The sequence below is a fragment of the Meles meles genome, chromosome 3 (genome assembly GCF_922984935.1).
Source record: "Meles meles chromosome 3, mMelMel3.1 paternal haplotype, whole genome shotgun sequence".
NCBI lineage: Eukaryota > Metazoa > Chordata > Mammalia > Carnivora > Mustelidae > Meles > Meles meles.
Genome location: NC_060068.1, coordinates 98464411 through 98483200, shown reverse-complemented (window position 1 = coordinate 98483200; position 18790 = coordinate 98464411). Strand labels below are relative to the sequence as shown.

Genomic DNA, 18790 nt, shown 5'->3' with positions numbered 1-18790 from the left:
GAGATTAAAAAACAAACAAACAAACATGATCCCAAGGTACTTCCTAGATTACTTGTCTTCTTTCTATCTTGGACTCCATCCTTTAAGAAATAATACTCTAATGGGTTGCCTTACTTGTCAAGGCACTAGGATGATGAGTTGGTGGAGAATTAAAAACCACAATTTATGATGGAAAGATGAGGACACTGGGCTTACGACCTGAAACTTGCCTCTAAATATCTGATGGGTTAATATCCAGAAGAGGTCATGGATTCAGCAAACCTGTTCTGTGTTGTCCTGGGATTGTGAAGTAAGGCTGAAGGACAAAAGTTAGAGATAAATCTGGACACAAATAAAGGAGACTCTGAAATAACTTGAGTTGCTCTACCTATAATATCTACCTTATATACCCTGTGATAAGGAAGATTGCTAATAACAGAGCTGACTGTCCGTCTCAAGGATGCACAGACATTCTCTTTGAAGGAGGTGGTTTAGGATACATGAACTGTAAGGCTACTTCCAAACCTGAGTTTGGGTTAACATGATGACTCTTGACTCTTTTCTATTCCAGGGAAAGAGAAGCAGAGGAAAAAAATAAGCCTTCTGGCTACAGATCAAATGGGACTGAATCAGCACCAGAAAAGGTGAGTCATTAACTAGATTTTGACAAGAATGGTCTTTCTGTAGGTCAGCACTTGGCAACCAAAAATAGGGAAAGAAGGGATGCCTTTGTGGCCCAGTCCGTTAAGGGGTTAAGGGTCTGCCTTCGGCCCATGTCATCATCCCAGGGTCCTGGGATCATGTCCAGCTCCCTACTCAGAAGGGAGTCTGCTTCTCCCTCTACCTGCCACTCCCTCTGCTTGTGTTTTCTCTCTCTGTCTTTCTCTGGCAAATAAATAAAATCTTAAAAAAAAAAAACAAAAAAAAACCGAACAGGGCAAGTGAATGTCAATGTTACCACCCAAGATCTTTGCCCTAAGATCAGAAGCCATCATACATGTCAATATTGCTGGTAACTTTTTCAATGTAGATATTTAATACCAAATGGAAATCTTTCAGTCTAACATATTGCAAAACACTTTTACAAATAGTAGTTTACTTCATTGTCTGAACAGCCTGGTCAAACACCTTTTTAAACTTTATTTTATAGATGGGGAGAATCTATCAAAATTTACTATCAAAAATGGCTTATCACAACACAGATTCTCTTTGTGGAGGCTCTTAGGGAAGATCTGTTTCGTAGCCTTTTCTAACTTCTAGAGGCTGCCTGCATTCCTTGGCTCATGGCCACCTTTAAAGTCGGCAGTGGCCAGTTGAATTGTTTTCAGGCTGTCTTACTCTGATACTGACTTTCCTGCCTCCCTTTTTCACTCATGAGAACCTTTCTGATTACACTGGGCCACCCAGATAACTCAGGATAATCTCTCCATGGTAAGGGCAGCTAATTAACAATCTTAATTCTATCTTCATCCTTAGTTTGTCCTTACCATGTCAACCTGAGTATTTACAGGTCCCAGGAATTAGAATGTGGACGTGTTTTAGGTCATTATGCTGCCTCCCAGCAGGGTTAAGTGGCTCTCTGACTCTCAAATCAAAATCTTCAGATTTTCAAGCTGAATCAAATACTATGTGAAAACAGCCATTTCCAATATAACCTTTCCTTCTCTTTAGGACACATGTGATGAATTTAGAAGCCAAATGAAAAATGGACAACTTATCTGCACTCGAGAAAGTGACCCTGTGCGGGGTCCAGATGGCAAGACACATGGCAATAAGTGTGCTATGTGTAAGGACAAACTGTGAGTATTTTCAAAAATGGGACTTTAATTGTGAATATTGAAGTATGGTAATCATTTCTTATCAGTTTGAAAAATGACTTCTTTTTAAAAACAGATCTAATTATTAATGAGGTGCTTTTTTCACTTCAGCTAAAATGTTTTTTTCCATTTTTTCTTCAAGGGAAAGGGAAGCAGCTGAAAGAAAAAAGAAAGAACAGGACAGCTTGAGAAACACAGGAGAAAAGAACAATGAAAACCAGGTAGTGTGTGTGGATGTATTAATACCTAAAGCTGGAAGCTTGGGGGGTAAGGTTAATTCATTCAACAACTATTTATGAAATATTTTCTCTGTCCCACTCATTCTGAATATAATGATGAACAGGAAAGCATGGCCAGGTCTTGCAAAGAAATAACATGCTATTCAATGCCCTGAAAGCAACCCTGATGCAATTACCATCTATTTGCAGGATTAATGACAATCGCCAAGCTACTGTTATTATCAAGTGGATTTCTTCTCTGAAGTTTTATTTTTTTTAAAGATTTTTTATTTGAAAGAGAGAAAGAGCAGGTACCTGTGGGTGGGGGGAGGGGCAGAGGATGAAAATCTCCAGCCCACTGAGCACAGAGCCCAGCATGGGGCTCGATCTCATGACCCATGAGATCTCCACCTGAGCCAAAACCAAGAGTCAGATACTTAACTGACTGGGCCACTCAGGTGCCCCTCTTCTCTGAAGTTTTAAAACAAATAATCAAGCAAATAGATAGCAGAATTATAAACCAAAAAAGCAAATATCCAAAACTTGGAGCTCCAGCTGGTAAATTCTTGACTTGGCGTCCCAGTGCCATCTTGTATTCAATAAGGGCTTTAAAAATAATGTTCGATGCTTTACAACACTAACACATAGAATATGACACAGCACAATCTCCTTTAATCCATCCATGGACTCCAGTTAGAAAAGAGAAATTATGAAGTTTCCCCAGGAAAGTTTTCCTGTTAAGGAATATTAATGAGGGAACTTTTCATTGGTCTATACTGACTTATAAAATGAACCACTAATAGTAATTTTCATTTTTAAAAAATATGTTGGGAATATCTGTTATTTATTTTAGTAATTGAATGGCCTTGAGGTAAGATTGTGTTATACAACTTCAAATTCATCTCTACTAGCTGTCTATTCTATTTATAATCTTGGGCAATATTTTTCTTTTTTTAATATCTGTTTTAGAAATTTCAAACAAAAAATATATATTCATATATTTAAAAATGTCCAGACATTTTCTTTGTTTGTGTGGCAAAAAGAGACCTGTTGCTCTGAACAGAAGATTCACAACAGCTGTGTTTCAGTTTCAAAAAGGAAAGAGAAGTTTATTATTATTATAGAAACCTAATAGGAACAGAAGAAGAGAGGAATCTATATAGATGAAAATGTTGTAGGCAATAAATGAGAATTAGGTAAAGTTACATCAAATCAGGTACTCACAACATCTGACCTCATTAGATGGGGAAGCCCATGGGAATAGCCTGGCTGGAGTCTCAGCTGGAGACCTGGACAGAGCATCCTCCCCTCAGGTGAGACTTCCAACCAACCCTCCCCATAAGGGCCATTTTTATAGAGTAACTAATAGGGTTTGAAATTAAACATTTTCCGCCTACCTGCAGTTTGCAGTGAGCTGCATTTCTATGTTACCATGTTTCTGTATTTTCAAGGAGCCTGGGCTATGTCTGTTTGCCTCCTCTCCCAGATTCCATTCCAGGGGGCCAGCCCAGCCTTGAGCAGGAGCGGGTGTGAGACAAGATTTGTGGTGCTTGGCGCCCAGAACAGAAGGGCCATCTGGAGTCCAGATAATATATTTCAAACCACCAGGCTCACAGGATTATTCACACAGCATGAGTCTCACAAATTTCTTAGACTGCCTGTGTACATGCAGATCCAGGTGGTTGTTTATGCAGGACAAATCATAATAACATTTATTCATATGGACCATGTGCCCAGGACAAGCTTCTAGTTCTAGAATAAATGTCAGGAAGCTATAATGTACACATGAAGAATACAGTCAGTAACATCGTAGTAACTCTGTATGGTAACAGGCGGTAACTAGACTTATTGGGGTGACCATTTTGCAAAGTATGCATATGTCAGATCACTATGTTTATCTGAAACTAATATAATCAATTATACATCAGTAAAAAATTAATAAGTCTTCCCAAAATCTATGCAGCAGGTGGTATTATTCTAGAGTTTCAGTTGAGAAAAGCTCAGATAATAACTACATCCAGATAATAAGAGAAGAACTGGAGATCACACCCATAAAGCAAAGATGGAGGCACAGGCAGATGGGTGCTATCATAAACTTACACGCATGTGGGATTTTGTGTAGCTGGAAATGGAAATAATTCTAGCAACTTACAAAAACTATCGCTGTGAGACATTTAATATTTTGATCAAGTATTCCAGAGAACTTTTTTAATACTGCAGATAAAAGTAGGCCTGGAGTTTTTCATGGATATCACAATTTAAAGAACGAAGGATAGGGGCAACTGGCTGGCTAAGTCAGTTGAGCGTCTGACTCTTGATTTTGGCTCAGGTCATGACCTCAGGGTCTCAGGGTCATGGGATCCGGCCCCACGTCGGGCTCCCTGCTCAGCATGGAGTCTGCTTGTCTCTCTCCCTCTGCTCCTCCCCCCACTCACACACTCTCTCTCTCTAAAATAAATAGATACCATCTCTTGAAAGAAAGAGAGAGGGAAAGAAAAGAAGGGAGGGAGGAAGGAAGGGTGACTGCCATCCATGTTACTGGAAGTATTTTTCTAAGTAATTTTCCCTTATCTTTCCTTTGGCTCTTTGAGCTTACATGTAATTTTATGACAAATTTCTGTAGATGTTCAAAAAGTTCATCAGAGGCCAGATCCTGTGGATTCATTTTCACTGTCTTCTTTTTAAGGTTCTTATGTTTCAGTAGATATAAAATGCAGCTTTATCTGTTTGCAAGTGTTTAGGAGTTTTATCCTCTGCCACGTAAAAGCACAGAAAATAACAAAACTCATTACAGATTTCCGATCACAATTCCAGCACTGACTTTACTTAATCTCTGAGACTTATTTTCTCATCTATAACATGAAGATAATGAGTGTTTATCATCTATAAAATAGGGATAATGAGTGTTTATCTTGTGTTCTCTTAAATCCATTAGAGCACACAACAAAATGCCTGGCATATAATAAAAAAATTTATTTTATAATAAAATAAAATAAAATTGTTCTTGAGGAACAGAGCCAAATATCTTGCCAAAGAGCATCTATCAGTTCGTTCCAGGGTTTGCTTATGTGTGGAGTGATGAGTACGTTGCAGGGAAACAGGTTTGGGGCTCAACTCGCTAAAAATTGTGTTAACACAGTACAGGCTGCCTGAGGTAGGAGTGAAATTCCATGGGGACGAAGTCATTGTTTGAGAGGGATGCTATGAAGAGAATTCTAACTTCCTGCACAGATATTGAATAAAGAGCATCTAAATCATACTCCATCTCGAAAATTTTGTTTTTTCTAGATTTTTCTTTCCCTTCTCAAGTATTATGAGCTTGTGTCTCACAAATTATATTTTAAATTTTAGAGATTGGATTATCGTGGTAGCATCTTTTTTCTATTCTCTTGACAGGATCAGTGCCACGAATTCCGGAGTATGGTGAGAGAGGGGAAACTTAGCTGCACCAGAGAAAATAACCCTGTTCGAGGTCCAGATGGCAAGATGCACGTCAACAAGTGTGCTATGTGTCAGAGCATTTTGTACGTGAAGAGGATTATCGATCAGTTTGATGGGTGGTCCTTATTTGCAAGGACATGGCTCTTTTTAATTTAAAACCTAAGGCCCTGGGCATTGTACATGAAAAACCTACTAGGCCTTCACCTTAGAAGAGGAGAGTGAGATTCTAGAACACTATCACAAGATAGGTTTATTTTGATTATCACAATCATACCCAGAGCATCTGGGACAGGGAGACAGCTCTTGTTTGGTGCCCAAATACTGGCTTTCAGAGAGGAAGTACATCAGCTGAGTAATGGGCCATGTGCCATATACTTCCTCTTGTATGTAAAGGAAACAATTTCTATATAATAGACTTCTCGTAATAATTCAAGGAGATAATAGTTTTCAGATATTTATAAACTTGAAAGCAATATAACTACATGAAGAAAATCAATATTGGAGAGTTCAGTTCTAATTTAATATGAAAAAGAAAAGGAGAAGTGAAGCAACTCTCCATGAGAGCCATATAAATATTTTACTAAGGAAAAAAATACAATGGCCTTTTAGGAGCATAGCGTTCTGAATGACAGTGTAGTGACTGAATTTCTGAAATTTCATAGCATTGCCACAAATGCTATGAAAATTCGAACAGTTAAGACTCATTAGTGAAAAAACAAGTATTTTAGATATTTTTTTAGATATAAGAAAGTAGTGTTGGATTTGCTAAAGTTTAGAACTAGAGAAATATTTTAAAAACTCAGTAAAAACAAACTCAGTAAGAACCCTTTTTTTATTCTGCAGCGAGCGAGAAGCTAGTGAAAGAAAAAAGAATGATGAAGAAAAATCAAGAGCCAAGCCCTCAGATGATGCAAAGGTCATTTCTTAAAAGATGCAAAGATAACTGTTTCACCTTTCATCCTCAGAATCTGACATTCTCCTCCAGTTTTTTGGATAATGGGAATGCCAGTGTTTTGCTTCAAAGAAAATAGGTTTTGCTAATATTTCATTTTGGTTATAACAGTATTTTTGCCTGACTTTAAGGTTCAATATTTTTCTCAGTTTTATGAAGAATTTGCCCATGATGTGAATCAAATATTGCTCTCCTCTTTGGGAGAAATATGGATTGAAAAAATAGAGTGTAAGATTCTTTACCACCTCCACCACATGCTTTCCTCTGACACTAAATGTGAAATGAGGCTTGTTGACATTGAGTTTTACAATTCAAGTAACATACACTAATATCAAAGCCTCCCCTTTAGCTTCTCTCCTTGATGTCTTTTTTTTCTGTTTCCTGTTTTCTGTTTCAGCGTCAACAAATCAATAGTGTGTATGTGTGATGGTGCCTTTTCTTTTTACTTTTCAAGCTTGCAGAAAAGACATCTTCATTCAGTCCTTTGCAGTGATAATCACATTTGTGGCGTTAGATCCCTGTGATACTGTCCTTTGCTCAAGAGTACAGCACATGTGGAATGCTGGGGTGGCTCAGTTGGTTAAGTATCTGCCTTTGGCTCAGGTCATGATCCCAAGGTCCTAGGATCAAGTCCCACACTGGGTTCCTTGCTCAGTGGGGAGCCTGCTTCTCTCTCTATCTGCTGTTCCCCCTGCTTGTGTGCTCAAGTTGTCTCTCTCTGATGAATGAATTTTTAAAAATATCTTTAAAAAAAAAAAAGAGTGCAGCTTATGTGGAAAATGAGGGGAAGGAAGGAAGGAATCTGGGAAGAAAAAGATGAGGGAGACATGTCTATCAAGTGTTCACCCTGCATTTCTAGGACCAGGCAGAGAGTTTCAGAATGAAGTGTTTAAAGTCTAGGCATTCCTTGGCCTCCATTGCCAGGATAAGGGCAGTGAGTCTCAGAGCTAAGAAAAAACTTCCTAAAATCAAGTTTTAGAAAGGGGAAAAATCCTGTTCACTTCCCCTTTCTCATTTTCTAGGATGAGTGCAGTAACTTTCGGCAGTATGTGAGGAATGACCGGCTCACATGCACTCGAGAGAATGACCCTGTGCGTGGTACTGATGGAAAATTATACAAAAACAAGTGCTATATGTGCAGAATGATCATGTGAGTAGGAGGATCCTGTTACCCCCTAGCTAGTGGGGGGATTGCATTTTTATTTTTTAATTTTAATTTTGATTTTTAATTTTTTGGTGTAAAAGGTGTCTTTACTAAAGCATAGGGACAGGACCCATGGGAAATGCATCTTTAGAAGTTACTGATTAAATAAATGTGTGCTCATGAATCTTTGGCATCCTTAGAAAAGTCAAGATTCAATGCTCTTAGGTTAAGAACACCTGATATAGGAGACAGGAAATTCAGATGTGAATTCTAACCAGGATATTTACTAGCTGTGTCACTGGAGAAAATTTTTTTTCAATTCTCAGGATTGTAGCTACAAGAAATTCTTCCAAATCTTTGTTCCACAACCAGATCAGACTCAACATAGAAGTCTTTGTCAGAAATACAAATATTTTACCCCCCAAAATGTATTTGGCAGAAAATTCAGGGCTAAGGGATTTGTTGTTAGAAGGGATTTCTAGGTTATTTTGATGAACAACCATATTTGGGGATTAATGGACATGATTGATACTGATGATGATGACTATGGAAACACTGTGAACATAATTATAATAATTAGTATCTTTTTTAGCTCTTTGTAGTATGTTCCTGGAGACAGGAATTACCAATACTACACTCTTTTTATGTTCTGGAAAAGCTAAGCTCAAGGAATTTAGGCAACGTATCCAAGGTCATACATCTATTAAGTGATGAGTGCTCTAAACCAGTTCCCCATTATATACTTTTCTTTACATCATCCTCTGGTTGAATGTTCTGTGGTTTTGTCATATTTTATTTAGGATTGCATAACTTCCCAGTGGAAGTTATAGGTGCTAGTCTTTATGGCTATACCTTTAAATTACTTTTTGTCTTCTTCTATAGTCAAAAAGAAGCTTTGGAAAGGGCAAGAATTCGGGAGAAATCATTCCACATTAGATCTACGGAGGAAAACAGCCCAGCTGTCTCCAGTTCTATTCTGGTAAGAATGACTACTCCTGAAAAGCTACTTACTAAGTTAATGCCTTAAGTCTGTTGCCACTCCTCCTCCATGAGCTTCATTTCCAGAGAGAAACCTTGGAAAGGGGAATTCAGTGTAGCTCCAAACCCTTTGTATGTAGTTTCAAGCTCAGTGAGAGTTCTGGGATGACTCATCAATGCATTATTCTGTGCTCTTTTAGATTATTAGCCCTTTTCCAAGCCAATTTAGTACATTATTGAAATTTTAAAACGTGGGTGTGCCGTGAATGTGACTTATTGCACATAAGGGTCACATAAGTAGTGAGCCTCAATTCTGTAATTTCAGCAGGCCAAAAAGACTCCTCATCCAGCTTCTTCTCTATCCCTCTCCCCAAATCAACTCTCTTCCCAATAGCCTAGAGAGGTGTGCAGAGCATTTTCACACTTGTGAAATTCCACTGATCAACGATTCACAGTGGTTAAAACTTGTTTATTCAAAATACAAGCTGAGGGCCATCAGTAACATGTACCCTAGTGTAAATTAGCCTAACAGGTTTGCTTTTTAGGGCTTTGTCAAAGTCAGGAATAGAAAGAAGGAAAGGAAATAAGAACATATTCATGAAGTAGCATATCAAATTGGCCTCTAAAAGTGAAACTTTAGCATCTAGCCTGATGACCCAGAAAAAAAAAAGTATCAAACATGAATTTAATCTTATTATTTGCCCAATTTAAGTAAGATAGTAGATGTGTTACACTTGTGAAATATATACTAATTACAGATTTCTAGTAAATTAGATACTACCCTAGGAATCCCATAAGCATGGAGAGAAACTATTCACAGAATCTCTTCTTTTTTCCCCTAGCTTTATTGAGATATAATTGACATAACACTGTAAACTTAAGGTGTACAGTGTGTTCATTTAGTGCCTTTTTAAGTTGCAAAATGATACCACCCTAGTGTTAGCGAACACCACCATCACCTCACATATTACTATTTGTGTGTGTGTGGTAAGAACATTTAAGATTTATTCACTTACCAACTTTCAAGTATAAAATACAGTGTGATTAGCTATAATCACCATGCTGTACATTATACCCCCAAACTTATTCATCTCATAAGTGAAAGTTTGTACCCTTTGACCAATGTCTCCCATTTCCCCCAGTCCCCTCCCTCCACCATTCTACACTGTTTCCTAGATTGCATTTTTAGATTCCACATATAACTGATACCATAGAGCATTTGCCTTTCTCTGGCTTATCTCAGATAGCATAACACCTTAAAGATTTCATCTAAGTTGTCATAAATAACAAGATTTCTTTCTTTCTCATGGCAGAATTATATTCCAGTGCTCTCTTGTTGTGTGTGTGTAACACGTATTCTTTTTTTTTTTAAGATTTTATTTATTTATTTGACAGAGAGAAATCACAAGAGAGGCAGGCAGAGAGAGAGGAAGGGAAGCAGGCTCTCCGCTGAAAGAGAGCCCGATGTGGGACTCGATCCCAGGACCCTGAGATCATGACCTGAGCTGAAAGCAGTGGCTCAACCCACTGAGCCACTCAGGCGCCCTAACACGTATTCTTTATCCACTTACCTACTGATGGACATTGAGATTGTTTTCATATCTTGGCTATTGTGAATAAGGAAAAAAAGCATTTTTCTGAAGTATAATAGTTGTATAGAAGAAGTGTGCTTTTCAGAGTGTACAGCTAAATGCAGTATCGCAAAGTGACCATAGCTTTGATATTAGCAGCTACATCAAGAAATGAGACACTGCCAGAGCACCTAGGTAGCTCAGTGGGTTAAAGCCTCTGCTCAGGTCATGATCTCAGGGTCCTAGGATCAAGCTCCACATCAGCTCTCTGCTGAGCGGGGAGCCTGCTTACCCCTCTCTCTCTGCCTGCCTCTCTGCCTACTTGTGATCTCTCTCTCTCTCTGTCAAATAAATAAATAAAATCTTTAAAAAATAAAAGAGAAATGAGACACTGCCAGACACCAGAAGCCTCACGGTTCTTCCTAATGTACAATCTGGTTTTGAGCTGAACTTTCTCTTGGAGAAGAGAACCAAATTCATTATTCATTTTGTCATCCATTCATTCATTTTACAAATGTTTACTGAACCCCTACTATTTCCCACATATTATTCATGTGTATGAGAACAATAGTCATAAGCAAAGCAGATAGAACTCTATATTCTTGGAGTTTATGTTTGAAGAATATAGATAGTAGATAATGTGAATAAATAAAATGTAACTCCAAGGAGAAAATAAAATAAAATAATGATATAGTAAATACTGGGATCAGGATCAGGGTGGGGGGAGTACAGTTTTAAGTAGCCTGTACAGGAAGGCACTCTAAGGTGACATTTATACCACAGCCTAAATGGATTGATACCATACATGTTAAGTGAGAGAACAGCATTCCCAGAAAAGAATAGCAGATCCCCAAGGAAGGGGTCAAAGGACAGCAAGGAGCCCAGGATAGCTGAAATAGAGGGAACTCAGAGAGAGCCATAGAAGGGAAAGTCATTACAGTAATAGGAGGCCATATTATAAAGGATTTTATAGACCATATTAAAGATATTGACTATTATTCTGAATGAAGATTTTCAAAAAAAGGACAGATGTGATCCAGTTTGCTTTTTAAAAGACTAACTCTGGGGGCACCTGGGTGGCTCAGTTGGTTAAGGGACTGCCTTCGGCTCAGGTCATGATCCTGGAATCCTGGGATCGAGTCCCACATCGGGCTCTCTGCTCAGCAGGGAGTCTGCTTCTCCCGCTGACATCTCTCCTCTCATTCTCTCTCCCTCTACCTCTCAAATAAATAAAATCTTTTAAAAAAAAAAGACTAACTCTGCCTGGTATAATGAAAATACATTGCAGGGAGGCAGGAGCAAAATCTGGACAGCTGGTTAGTCATAGCAGTAGTCAGTGGAAGAGATGACACTAGTTTATGCCAGGGCAGTAGTGGTAGAAGTCATGAGAGGTGGTTGGATCCTGGGTCTGCTCTGAAGGTGGAATCAACCACAATTGATTCAGAGTTGATGTACTATGTAAGAAAACAGAGAAGCAGCCTGTCGTTGCTTCTCTGTAATGATTTATCCTAATGGTTTTGAATCTTGTAGTGGCAGATACCTGAAAAAATACTAAGGATATATCTGGTTCATTCCTACCTTTGCCAGTGATTCATTGAAGGTGCTTGTCTAAATTCTCCCTGAGTATCTATCGATATGGAACTCACCATAATCTAAAGCAGTTCATGGGATGTTTTAAATTTTATTTGAGAGAGAGAGAGAGATCCTTACCCTTTTCTTACATAGCCTGTCAACTCTGAAGCAATTATGGTTAAATCTTAAAACTTTCTTCTTTGCCAATCATGTATTTAGTTACAACTTTCCCTCAAATCACTGCTTTAGCTGTGGTGATTTGGTAGTTTATATTTTTTTTGGTAGTTTATATTTTTATTATCATTCAGTTTAAAACACTTCTACATCCCATTATGATTACCTTGAGTCATGAGTTACTTATAAGTGTGTTGGTTGATTTTTATATAGTGAGTTTCTATGACCTATGTTGCAGTTCCTTTACTAATGTTTTAATCAGATACAATTGAGGAAATCAAAATATTTTTCCAAGCCCATCCCTCTTGAGTGCCACTGAGTAAGTATGATTGTTTTACTCCTTCAGGATTCTGAGATGTGCAAACACTACCGAGTATTGCCCAAGATGGGTTACCTTTGCCCAAAGAATTTACAGCCTGTCTGTGGTGATGATGGCCAGACATACAACAATCCCTGCATGCTCTGTCATGAAAACCTGTAAGTATACAAGTTGCACTATAATATCTTTGAGTGCAGAGGTTCTTGACTATGGTGTTGATCCACAGGCCTGCACTCTATCAACTTGAGGTGTGTTACACCAATTTACTAATCATAGCAGTTAAAATTCAGATTTTTGTGGATGATCTTATTCAAATATAAAATAGAGAGGATTGGAGGTTATCTTTTTGATTAAGTTGCTTATATACTTTACTGAGTGGAAGAGAAGGAAAAAGTGGTGGGGTTACAACAATTAGAGAAAGTCTCTGTGAGCCCATGTACAGTCATGGCAGTGTGAACATCGTCCTTGTGTTGTGTAAAAGGAAAAAAAATTGAGAATCATTACTGTGTTGAGTCTGCCCAGCCAATAATTTCTACTGGGCCCTCTGACTACCTGATAGTCACATATTTCTTGGAGCAGAAGTGGTATCATTCAGGAGAAAGCCCCCTGGAACAAATAAATGGTGGGCTTGGAGTGGGCTCAGATTTTATTAACTGCCTGTGCGTCTGTGGGCATAGTATCTCATCATTCTCAGATTCATTTTTTCCACCGTGGAAATGCAGATCACCGCAGAAGTGTACACTTCCAGTGCAGAAGTTCTCTGAGTCAGCTGGCTTCACTGGGTTTTTAAGAAGAATTGCCATTTTATTTGAAATTAAATATGAGGGATTTGTTTTAATACGTCATTATGGCTTCTAGCTTTTTACTTCTCTGCTCAAATACTATCTTACCCTCACCTCCAGTCACATGCCTCATGTTTGACTAGCTGTCTGTGAAAGCACGACGACAAATCTTAACTCTTCTATCCCACCCTAAGCCCACCCCAGATTTACACTGTAGTCCATGTATGTTCTTGCCTTCTGGGGACACCACAGGCAAAGCTCAGAATGTGAGGATTGGACACTCTACAGTTTATACATTTAGAATCCTATCTGAATGTGAGTGCTTTATGTGTTCTGACATCTGTAAGTAAGACACTCGCACCTTCACTCTCTCACTGAATCATCACTACATGCTGTGAGTGCTGTTAGCTTCACTGTGTACAGGGTGAGTCTGAGGTTCAGAGATCCAGGTAATTTGTTTAACGTCACAAAGCTAGGAAGTAGATCAGACAGGATTTTTACCTTGTTGGTTTGGGTCTAAATACAGTTCTCTTTTTACTACACTACTGTTATAGCCAAGGCAGTAGTTCTTTAAACATTTGGGGCTCAAAAGTTCCTTTGATGACATGGAGAAAGTTACCTCTTCCTAGACAAGAAAAGAAAATGAAGAAACATGAACAATTTGTGTGCATAGTATTTATGGGCGCATAAATCTCTTGAAATCCAGGAGCACCTGTGTGGCTCAGTCCATTAAGGGTCTGCCTTTGGCTCAGGTCGTGATCCCAGGGACCTGGAATTGAGCCCCCACATTGGGCTCTCTGCTGAATGGGAGCCTGCTTCTCCCTCTGCCACTCTGTCTGCCTGTGCTCTCTCTCTCTTTCTCTCAATCTCTGACAAATAAATAAATAAAATCTTAAAAAAAAAAAAAGAAAGAAAAGAAATGAATGCAACCATGCAGGAATTTGTTACAATATATACCTTATCTTCAGCCCAGAAATTCTTCAACTTCCCTTTATTGTAAATGTCAGGGCCTAAATTACCCACTCAGTGTTCTTTAAGCATTCCATTAACTGTACAAACCCATAACAAGTGATACTCTAGTCAAGGGAACTTTAGAATCAGAAACTATGATGTTAAAAATATTAATAAGGCATGCCTTGGGATGGATTGTTTAGCAAAGGAACTGGTAGTATATATTATAGAGAGAAGGTCCAGGCTATCCCAGGCAAGAGGAAATGGTATTGGTTTCTGTAGTCTTAGAGGGAAGCCATTTCAACTTGAGCAATGTCCAAGGACAAGTCAAACTGCCCTGATAGACAGTGAGATTCCCATCACCAGAGGCAAACAAGCAGATGTTTGATATGCAATATTTCTGAAGAGAAATTCATACCTTTTAAGATTTTTTCCAGCTATTAAATGCAAACTGTATGATTACATATTTTGTGTTTTATAAAATCTATATTCTATATATATATTTTATATATTTTTATCTTATGTATATATTATATTTTGTAATCACACATTATAGGTATTCAGTAAAATGAGGCTTCTCTGTGGGATCCAGTTTTCCCATCTGTAAAATAATGGCTTTTGGAATAGACAGTCTCCAAGGGTATTTCTAACATTGAACAATTTCATGAGAATGAAAGGTGATGGAATGAATCCAGGCCTGGGGAATGAATCTGCAGCTAAATCCTGGTGATACTGGGAAGTAGCTTAATTCAGATCCTGGGTCCTACCTGTAATTTCAGTTCTGGTTTGCTGCCAGGATGTCATCCACATTGATCCTTGTTTGTTTTCTTTTCTCATCCTGTCAGTTTCTCCATCTCTTTAATTTCCTCTGCTCTGTTTTAGAATACGCCAAACTAATACACACATACGCAGTGAAGGGAAGTGTGAAGAGAACAGCATCCCAGAAACAACCCCTCTCGACTTGCCAGCATCCGTAAGTACACTGCGTTTGCGATTACTGGGCCAGAGCCAATTGGTTCTGCTTCGTGTGTGCCACCGACCGATGGACATTTCTCTGCCAAGGGCAGTGATACTGGGTCATATAACCCCAGAACTGGTCACATCTTCATTGTGACGATAAGTAAGTAATCCCTAAAATATGCAGGGATAGTAATAATAGTTCATATTTTAAATGTTTACTATTAACTGGGATCATTAATAGATTATTTGTGAGCAATGTCCCTCACATAACACTTTTGCAAGTGGGTTTTATTTCTTGTGATTTACTATAAAGAGAGAAGAAAAGATTAAGAGAGGTCACATAGTGATGGAACTGAATTTAGCCGTTTCTGGGTTACCCCCATGTTCTTGCACTTCACATTGCATTCAACTATTTCCCAACATGAAAAGCTGGCCTTTTCATTTAAATCCATGCAACAATTTTTTTATTGTTATGCTCAGTTAGCCAACACATAATACATCATTAGTTTTTGATGTAGTGTTCAGTGATTCATTAGTTGTGTATACCAGCCCTGCCCATCACCACATGTGCTCTGCTTACTACCCACCACCCAGTTCCCTACCCTCCAACGCCCCTCCCTTCTGTAACTCTCAAGTTTGGTTCCCAGCTTCCAAAGTCATGGACATCCTCAAATGCAGTCACCAGGGAGAATAGCAAACTCGATAATGTCTGTCAGAACATCCTTGCAGCCTGCAAAATTGACAGACTTTGTAGAGTTTGCCATTTTCCCTGGTGATTGCATTTGAGGACGCTCTTCCACAGGCAAGATGGTATGTAACTTGGGGGGAAATATAGGAATTTTGTTGTAGGAAATTTAGGAATGTTTGTTACTAGGTAAATATGGGCTTAAATTCTGGTTTTTTATGTTACTCATATATGAGGCCTTTGCCAAGTCAAAGATCTAAACCAAAGATCTCACCAGGTTATTGAAAATACTCAGTAAATACTGACTTTTAAGCATTTGACACAGTGTCTACAAACTAATGGCATTGATTATTATTATCACCGTTATTATTATGCCAAAGAGACCAAAGTATGAACTTAGACAAAGAGAAGAGTCAGTAGTGTAAACTTAGAGAAAGAGATCCTGGCACAGTGCTTATGTATGTTTAATAATTACAATGGATTATAATTTAATAACTTATATTTGATGTTTAAAATATACTTACATTCAATAAAATGAAATAGTGTAATAAATTACATTGATAAAATAAAAATTTATTATTATTCACAACTGGTTTCACTTCCACTGCCACCAAAAGCTCTGGCAATAAGGAATTGGAGACTACTTGGCCAGATTTGGGGCTCCTGAGGAACACTAGATGAGAGCACATTCATAAGAACTACTCAGGGGCACCTGAGTGGTTCAGTGGGTTAAAGCCTCTGCCTTCGGCTCACGTCATGATCCCAGGGTCTTCGGATCAAGCCCCGAGTCAGGCTCTCTGCTCAGCAGGGAGCCTGCTTCCCTCTCTCTCTCTCTGCCTGCCTCTCTGCCTACTTGTGATCTCTGTCTGTCAAATAAATAAATAAAATCTTTAAAAAAAAAAAAAAGAACTACTCAGTGAATCTTGATATGGGACACTGGAAAAACAAGAGAAGGAAACTCAGTGGTTTGGGTTTTCTGTTAGCAGCTGGAAGATTGGGTAGAGCTGGCAGAGTATTGGGGTGAAGCCAGAAGACCTTCATCTTTCCTCCCATGGGCCTGACAGGCATTGGTGTATTTGAGGTCTTTACACATCCATAAAGAGATGGTATCATCTTTTGTTCTAGTCCCCACATTGTGTTTGCTGTCTTATTACATATAGATTCTTAGTGGTTTGCTCCTTTATTAACAGAATATAGTATCCTCCCCACCTCACAAATACACCTGATTACATGTAACTCAGGACAGTAGGTAAAAATAATCTTTATGTGAGTCTTAAAGATCATACTTTAGACCACATCTTGCTGTACTCTCATGCAGACAACTTGACAAAAACTACTTTATGAGAAATTTGCCATAGGATTACTAATAAGGTGTATTTATTCAAATATGGAAGAATCTTGACAGGGCTAAGTGTAAAAGGTTTTGTAAGAGAGTTTCTTCTTTTCCTTTTTCAGTGTTTTCTTTCCACTAGTATTATGCAACACATTATTAATGACAGGACTTATTTATGGTGTTAGATGATGGAATAAATCATTAGAACAAAAGGTGTCCTGAATCTGGGTTCAGTTCCCTCTGTATGATTCAGGGGTGTGATCTTGGATACACTAAGGTGCTTCAAGTGGGTCATGACCCAGCATTGCTCTGACAGCTTTGATGCATGCATATCCTGGAGGTTGAAAGCGATTGCCTGAACTATATAGAAAGATTCTCTGAGAGAGTCTGGAATATGAACAATGAATGAAAGGCCAGGCAGTCACAACTTTCCTAGAAAAAGAGACTGAAGATTCTAGAATGCGTACTCATGCTTAGTATCTAAGAAGTATTTTCTATTATATAAAAACTCCTAAGATTTACATAACTCAGAGTTTTGTGTGCTCTTTCTTATGCACATCCTCACAGTAGGCCTGTGATTAGGCAGGGATTATTATCTTTCCCATTTTCCCGAAAATCAGCCTGGGGGAGATCCTGCAATTATCAGAGTTATTCAACATTCTGTGTTGCATCTGGTATAGATCTTCTGGCTTCATGGCTTCTGCTCTGCCACCTCCCCTTAGTTGTCAGGAAATTCTGAAAACCAGGGGCTCTAGAAAAGGGATTATATATCTCAAATAAAAATTAGCTACCTTGAAAAGACATTCCTCTGTTAAGGAAAATACCAATACTGTTTTGTGAGATGAATAAATGACTATTCTCAGTTCCATGGTAAAGCTTTTCAAGATATCACAAGACCATAAATTGCCAGCCCCAAACCAAAGGAAATCTCCTGGGGTGGATGTGAGAACTAAAATGGAGGTCTGGGTTTGGAATGATAGTGCTACTGGCTGACACTATGTGGTTATATTAAACTTCCTGAAGCCCTTGCTTTCTTTTGAAAAAATGTTTAGGTGTTGATTTGATATTTTAAATGTCCATTTCAAGAGCATATGAAATTGGATGATTCAGGCAAGGAAGTTAGCTGATGAAATTCTTATGGCCTTATGCAGCTTATAATAGTAAAGCATTAGTGTTAGAGGAATTGGATTTAAGTTCTGACCCAGTGTGAGATCTTGGCAAGTCACTAACCTTCTCTGGAGTTCTGTTCCCTCCTCTGTGAAATGATGTTACTGACACCTACCTCTTTTCATTGCCAGGGTCTGGTCACACATGATCACACATGATGATGGTCACAGATGACCAAGGGCAGAGTTAGTATTTGTATCTACTGCTGTAGGTAGTGTGTACTAGGTGCTTGGTACTCATTGAACCAATTGAATAGAATGTGAAAGTGATCGTAAATGGTGAGTTCTTGGCAGACTGCAAGGCTATATGGGTTTCTTTGTCTACAGTCTACCATAAATGTATAACCCACATTTCTATAATATCTCTTAGTTTCTAGCACCTAACCTATTCATCTTCTCTTCCAGGACAAATGATAGAAGAATTGGTGAAAGCCATGAGGGAAAATATATGCCCCAATTCTGAATCACCTAACCCTCACCATCTGTACAGAGAAAGAATTCTTCAGAGCTTGTCTTATTTACTACAGAAAACCATACAGAGCTATTGGGGGAATGGACTCACTGACCTTCAGTCTTTCCCATCTCTTTCCTCCTAGATTCTGTGATCTGAGGGCACAGAGACACCTCCATCTGTCTGTGCTTAAAAACTACCTGATCACAATGCTGTCTGTTCAAATACTTGTTCAATAAAAGTAAACCCAGCAGAACACCCTTTCTTGGGATTCCTTCATCACTGCCTGGATAATAG

At 38.6% G+C, this 18790-nt stretch overlaps 1 protein-coding gene across 1 annotated transcript in view; it reads left to right on the top strand.

The window, feature by feature from the left end:
- The window catches only part of SPINK5 (serine peptidase inhibitor Kazal type 5), a 79720-nt gene extending 61157 nt beyond the window's left edge, over positions 1-18563 (top strand). The window contains exons 24-33 of the mRNA XM_046000562.1: positions 551-623; positions 1651-1778; positions 1939-2017; positions 5411-5538; positions 6299-6371; positions 7430-7557; positions 8434-8530; positions 12193-12323; positions 14781-14871; positions 18448-18563. Coding sequence (XP_045856518.1) covers positions 551-623; positions 1651-1778; positions 1939-2017; positions 5411-5538; positions 6299-6371; positions 7430-7557; positions 8434-8530; positions 12193-12323; positions 14781-14871; positions 18448-18456 — 937 coding nt within the window. The 3' untranslated portion in view covers positions 18457-18563. The remainder of the gene's footprint in view (positions 1-550; positions 624-1650; positions 1779-1938; positions 2018-5410; positions 5539-6298; positions 6372-7429; positions 7558-8433; positions 8531-12192; positions 12324-14780; positions 14872-18447) is intronic.
- Positions 18564-18790: the final 227 nt, after the last annotated feature.